The 6,017-nt window shown below is 45.4% G+C and overlaps 1 protein-coding gene across 3 annotated transcripts; it reads right to left on the reverse strand.

Moving 5' to 3' along the window:
* Positions 1 to 1,120: 1,120 nt before the first annotated feature.
* Positions 1,121 to 3,814, reverse strand: phospho1 (phosphoethanolamine/phosphocholine phosphatase 1). Of its 3 annotated transcripts, none has more exons than XM_033644942.2 (3): positions 3,657 to 3,814; positions 3,147 to 3,220; positions 1,121 to 2,612 (listed from the first exon to the last, which is right to left on the reverse strand). In XM_033644942.2, the coding sequence occupies exon 3, from the start codon at positions 2,572 to 2,574 to the stop codon at positions 1,807 to 1,809; it is 768 nt and encodes a 255-aa protein (XP_033500833.1). In that variant the 5' UTR covers positions 2,575 to 2,612; positions 3,147 to 3,220; positions 3,657 to 3,814; the 3' UTR covers positions 1,121 to 1,806. The 3 variants fall into 3 exon arrangements, with proteins under 3 accessions (XP_033500833.1, XP_078017890.1, XP_033500832.1); XM_078161764.1 differs by having other exon boundaries at positions 1,121 to 2,766; XM_033644941.2 differs by having other exon boundaries at positions 1,121 to 2,770.
* Positions 3,815 to 6,017: the final 2,203 nt, after the last annotated feature.

The raw sequence follows: 6,017 nt of genomic DNA on the forward strand, positions 1-6,017 counted from the left end.
ACATCCATAACAAAAACTACACTTCACATCAATGTCTCTCTTAAATACTTTTGAGCATAGTTTTAAGCTGGATAGAATTTTTCAATGAGTTTTTACAAAATCCCTTTACTTTGTAGGTAATGTTTAAGCCTTCTCCCACACCATATCATGCACAAATTCCAGATTCCAGTATGGAATGACATATGTGAATGTAGTAATATCTCATTGGTTCAGGGCTCTTATAGATCTGTTGTCATTACCAGAATAACTGGAGAAACAAATTTTGCCTATTGGTGTGTGGGCATATAACAAAGGGCACTTATTAGACATTAACCCTTGGCTGAGATTTAAACAGCACACAGTCACCAGAGGGTAAAGCACCAACCCTCAGGCGTTGAGAAGATATAATATTCTGAAAGAAACTCCTCATTATTAAAGACACAACCATCCAGTTACCAGCATGTCAGAGAGGAGAGAAAGGACATCACGGTAGCATAGCCTCCAGCTGTTGTAGTTACACACTGTGACCACTGGAGGGCAGTGAACAGTCATTCATGATAATGTACTGATGACCTCCATCAACTCTGTGTGTGTGTGTGTGTGTGTGTGTGTGTGTGTGTGTGTGTGTGTGTTATAATGGGCATTTATGACTGAATAACTTTAATTACATTAGTTTAAGCAAAATAAATTATTTATAGATATTGTAATAGCCTACTAAGGAAACTACACGTTTTAGTATCACCTTGTATTAGAGGCAGAAACTTTAACCCGTTAAAATTAATAATAAATTATAATAAGACTAAATTAACCCTTGGAAAACTGTAGAACCTTAATATGGGGGAAACATGTGACTTTATGAGCAGTACTCGAGGTTGTTTTGACTATAAGTTTGTGCTATTATTGTTGCTTTCACAGGACTTTAACCTCTAACTTGTTCAGAGTTGATATGAAGTTGTGGTGTGCATGATCGGTGTGCCAAAAACTAAATTTCCCTGCAGTCCAGTCTGTTTAAAGTGAAACATGTGTATGTGGCCTTTCTGTGGCACAGACACATGTAGCTGTGTAATCAGGGAGACATAGGCCTGTATTATTCCACATGAATGTTGATGCGGTGTGATGATAAACTCAGCCACACACAGGGTTTCAGTTGATGGCTTTATTCCTGCTGGTGTTCATTATTCTTCAGTAGGCCTGGCCTACACAGGAAAGACACAACACACTGATAAACAAGTTCAACACTCTTTGGCTACAACATAGTCATACATTTCTACATTAGACATATATCCTCTGAGAAGCATGTTGACAAAAATATTCTGTTATAATGCCCATCAGATGGCAGTGTTACTCAGATTCCATTTATTGAGATTATAATTTAATATTTCATATTCAGAAATGATAATAAGGAAGTCACTTGGATGATAACATTTTTAAATATTGCTATAAGGGTGCTCCCCAGTTTAACACACAGGCCTATATAAGCACCACGTCCCACTGAGCTTACAATGCAGATCCCCTCAACCTTTATTCTACCCATCAACATAATTCGTTATAACAAAAAAAACTGCTGTGTCATTGATCCCCTGTCTTTAGGTGAAGGTGGCAGGTCTCCATAATCATTAACCCGCTGATGATAAACTGCCTCTGTTCTGACCTCCGGACCAAAACACGAGGCTGGACTAAGGCACATGCAGGCAGGACGCCAGGCAGACACTTTATTTTACTGACTGTATTTTATTGCCTTCAACACTTTGTGTTATACCTGAGAATATGCCTACAAGTGTCAGCTGGCCCCTTGACTGTGTCCCCTCTGTCTCTGTGTGTGACCCTCTACTCTGCCACCAGCTTCCTCAGCCTCTGCACCACATCATCCCCACTTTTCCACGGCACCGTGACCGCCTTGAACTCCCCAGGCATGGCCTCGTGGGTCTCCGTGATCAGCCGGTGCATGGGGAAGTCCCGCCGCGGGAATGCCACGTCGCGGGGCCCGAGGGCGAGCGCCGGGCAGAAGTCGTTGGCCCCGTCCCCCACGTAGAAGATCCTCTGGTACGGGCGGCCCCGCTCCTGCGTCCTGCGCGCCACATAGTCCCTGACAACCACCTGCTTGCACATGTTGCTGGGACACCGCGCGCAGTCGTGGGAGTGGAAGGGCCGCAGCACCAGCCGGCCGTCTTTGTTGAAGGTGGCCGGGTTGGTGAAGATCCGGTGGAAGAGCTGGCGGGCCCCTGCGCGCCGCAGCCAGGACTCGATGAAGAAGGTGTTGGCGTCGGACAGCAGCACCACCTCAAAGTCCGTGAGAGGCCGGGTGCGGATGTACTGGAAGAGGGTGGGCATGCCGGGCGTGGCCGGGATCTTCTCCATAATGCTCCGGATGTCGCTCTCGGTGACGCCCTGCTCCGCCAGGTAGCCCAAGACGCGCTGCATGTACTCGTTGTAGCGGCCGGGCTGGTAGGTGTCCTTCAGCCAGTCCGGGAGGTGCTGACCCGGGGCGGCCTGCACCACCATGTCGTCGCTGGTTTCATCCACGATGGTCTCATCAAAGTCAAAGAAGATGAGGAAGCGCTTGTCGGAGGGGATGCTCGTTGAGTTGGAGGCCATGATGTGTGCGCGTCTGGACCCGGCGGGTTCCCCCTCTCCTGGGGGGTGGGGTGGGACATAACAGCAGTTGAATATTGAATCCCCCATGATCTGACTACTATGCAACACCTCTTACTGATGGCATCAACTCCCACTCTGCGGCAGCATCCCACGCAAGGCAGGCCACAGTAAGGTGGAGGCTACCGAGGATGGCTTTCTGGGAAACATTGATTGGGGGTGGAGGTGAAAACAGAATCAAATATAAATGTAAAATTAGCTCCATAATGTGAATATTATATAAATAAAAACACCTATAAAGAGCAAAGCAGCCAGCAGCGCTTTCAAACCACAACTCTCTGGACAAACAGGACTTCCAGCCAAGGTAAGAGAGGGCTGGGGTCATCCTGCTGTAGCACAAGTTAGACATTTGGAAGGAGATATTGTGGTTATGATACGGCTATAATCGGATCTGGAAGAGCCCTCAGGGGCCCATGCAGATCCTGCAAGCAAGCATGCACATTCATAAACAGTGCGCACCATGAACGAGCAAGACAGCCTCACATCTTTGTGTGTGTAAGTGTGTGTGTGCCTACCTTTGTAGATGCCGCTGATGTCGTGTGTTTCCTGATCCCCTGCCGGCGCCTTCAAGCTGTGCGGCTGTTATTGTCTGCATGAGGAAAACACAGTGACTAGTGAAGTGCATCACAGCGGTGCGTGACAGCAGCACGCAGCTTAAACAATAGTCAAACATCCCGAAGTCTCCTATATTATAACGTAATTATTCTCACAAGCGCATGCAGAAAACAGATCAGTAAGAATAAAAGATCCCTAGAAAAACTGGATTTGTAGTCTTGCATGTCTTTCAAACACATTTCAACTCTTGTTTGCAACAACCGAGGAACACTGCGTTATTTTTAGGCTGCAGCACAATGCAGAGATACCTGTCCAAGAGCCTTTATCAACCTACAAACTCTGTTTAAACTTGTCAGCCTGTCTTCCTTATCTGCCGGCTGCAAAACTAACCTACTTTCTCATATCAATAACAACAGCAGCTGCAGCAGTTCGAACTTCAACTCTCTTAAATCCTATATAAAAAGCATTACTGTGCCAAGAGCGCTGATCCCGGTCCCCCAGGTGTCGGTCCGGTCCGATCCGGTCTCTCAGGGAGCAGAGACAGAGTTCCGGCAGTCTGCCGGTGGGACGCGCACTTTTATGTGACAGTCAAAACCACCGGAGCCGCTGTGAGCGTGACCGCGCCTCCAAGTCCGCCCATTTAATAGCAGCCTACTGAGCGCGTGCACGACACTCTCAAAAGGAGAGGAGAGGAGGGGGGGAGCTGTGGGAGGATAGGAAGGAAGACAGGAAAAAAAGAGGACTCAAATGTAAATATTCTGCTGGCTCTATATATCCGCAGGACTGTGTATGTGTGTTTGTGATCTGTGTGTGCGTGTGTGTGTGACAAACTGTTCTCACACATTTTCCAGTGGAGTGTTTAAGGTGAGACACATGGGAGAATAAACACACCAGGTCTGAGAAGAGAGCAAAGTAAACTCTGCAATATTTCTTTTTAACTGTGTTGACCCAGTTTGGAGCGAGGTGTGTGAGAGAACACGGTGCATGGCGGTGAAGTTTTCCAGGAAAGTATTTGAATAATCTCAATTGTTCAGCTTGTCTGATGCAACACACTTCCTGCTCCCTCCTTCCACAGCACAGTCAGGATTTGGGTCAGTGTGACAGTGAGCACGGTGCTGCTCTGAAGCTGTACTTGACCTCTGACCTTTACTGTAAAGGACACAGGAAATGAAGGTAGAGCTGTATCACGAGAGGCAGGTTGCAATAAAATGAATTATATGTATCAAAAGTGAATATATATTCTCAAATGTGGCATCTCCATAATTAACCACAGAGAAACATTAGCATCGCAGCAAGGGAGTCTGTGTTAAATCTTTGCAAACACACACTGATTAATGAACCGCGCAGCAACTTTCAGAGCAGCGAACGCATGCGTGAAGAACACAGCGTGAAGCCTTCCTCTCCTTATCTGCCTGCTGACAGACGCAGCCTCCTCCCTCATCTACACCACAAGGCGTAATGACTAACAGCTGGGGTGGCTGACTATTTTCAAACCCAAATGGGAATGGGAGATGTACAGACGGTGTGTTATTATCTCCTCTGCTTGTGAAGTGAGCCTCAGTACCTGACCACCCACTCACCATCAGTGAGTCACTCACACTTTTCTCTACCCGTCGGCCTGCTCAGCTATCGTATAGGATTATGTGACTCATTGGTGCGCCACTTAAAGCCACCTATGGTGATAGAGGGCACGCTGCATTTTAGGAGTTATTCCAGCAACAGTAAGTGTCTTTATGTGCCCTGAGAGAAGACACGCTCTGTTAATGTATGAATAAAGCTGGTTGTGTTGGGACAACAGATATCCAGGGAAGAAAAATGCCTTGTGTGTCTGTTTTCACTCTTGGATCTGATGTTTCAAGCATTTAAAAGACACTTTCTCAAAATGCAACTACTCATCTACAGGTATGATTTGGGTTTGGATAAAAAGACAGAAGCTGAGAACTCCTGCCTGAAGTTACTGACTGCTCTTACAGTGAAACCTACTGTTAGGATCTCACAGGTCTTCATCAAAAACAAACACTATTTAAAGGGTAACTTGGTTATTTTTCAACCTGAATCGTATCTTTTCATGTTTTCTAGTCTAGGTGACAAATGGGGACAACTATTTTTGAAATTGTTTCAGGACTGAGTGAGAGAACTGCAGCCGGCAGCTGTGAAACAGGCTGTAATGTGACCACTCAGGGCAATTACGCACCGTCAATGTACGTCCACTAAAAGTGCTTGTTTTTGCCACTGACTGATTATTGTAAGTACCTGACAACATTATGGAAAGGATGCCTACATAGACAGACCTTTTTGTTGAAGATTAAGATCATTTTTGTTTGAAAACAAACAGCCTGGAAACTGCTGTCGCCAAAGCCACCAGACTCCATTTAAATAATCAGCAATTTTATCATAGTAAAACACACTAAATTCAAAGTCGACAGAAGTAAAAGAGAACTCACAAAACTGTTTTGGTTTGTCTTTCCACTGTCTCAACAATTACCAAATCTGGTTTGATTGAAATAAACGCTTAAGTCACCCTGGTTAGATGTGACAATATGCTGGCTGTATACACGCTAAAATGGCTGTTTTTCAAATGGAGTCTGGTTGGTTTGGCGATAGCAATTTTGGGGCTGTTACTATTTAAACAAGAAGGATCTTACTCTTTAATAAAAAGGTCTGTCTCTGTAGGGATCCTTTCCATAATGTTGTTATACAGTTACAATATCAATATGAGCCTGTAAGTGGCAAAAACAGGCACTTTTAGTGGATGTAAAATGACTCGCATAACTGCAACAGGGTTGAAGTTGAAAAAACCTAAGGTTTATCAAAAAATAAAGGAAGTGGTC

Source organism: Epinephelus lanceolatus, chromosome 18, assembly GCF_041903045.1.
Source record: "Epinephelus lanceolatus isolate andai-2023 chromosome 18, ASM4190304v1, whole genome shotgun sequence".
Taxonomy (NCBI): Eukaryota; Metazoa; Chordata; class Actinopteri; order Perciformes; family Serranidae; genus Epinephelus; species Epinephelus lanceolatus.

Excerpts from the sequence above, each read along its gene's own strand:
- phospho1 (XM_078161764.1), bottom strand. The coding sequence starts at position 2,661 with ATGGGGGATTCAATATTCAACTGCTGTTATGTCCCACCCCACCCCCCA.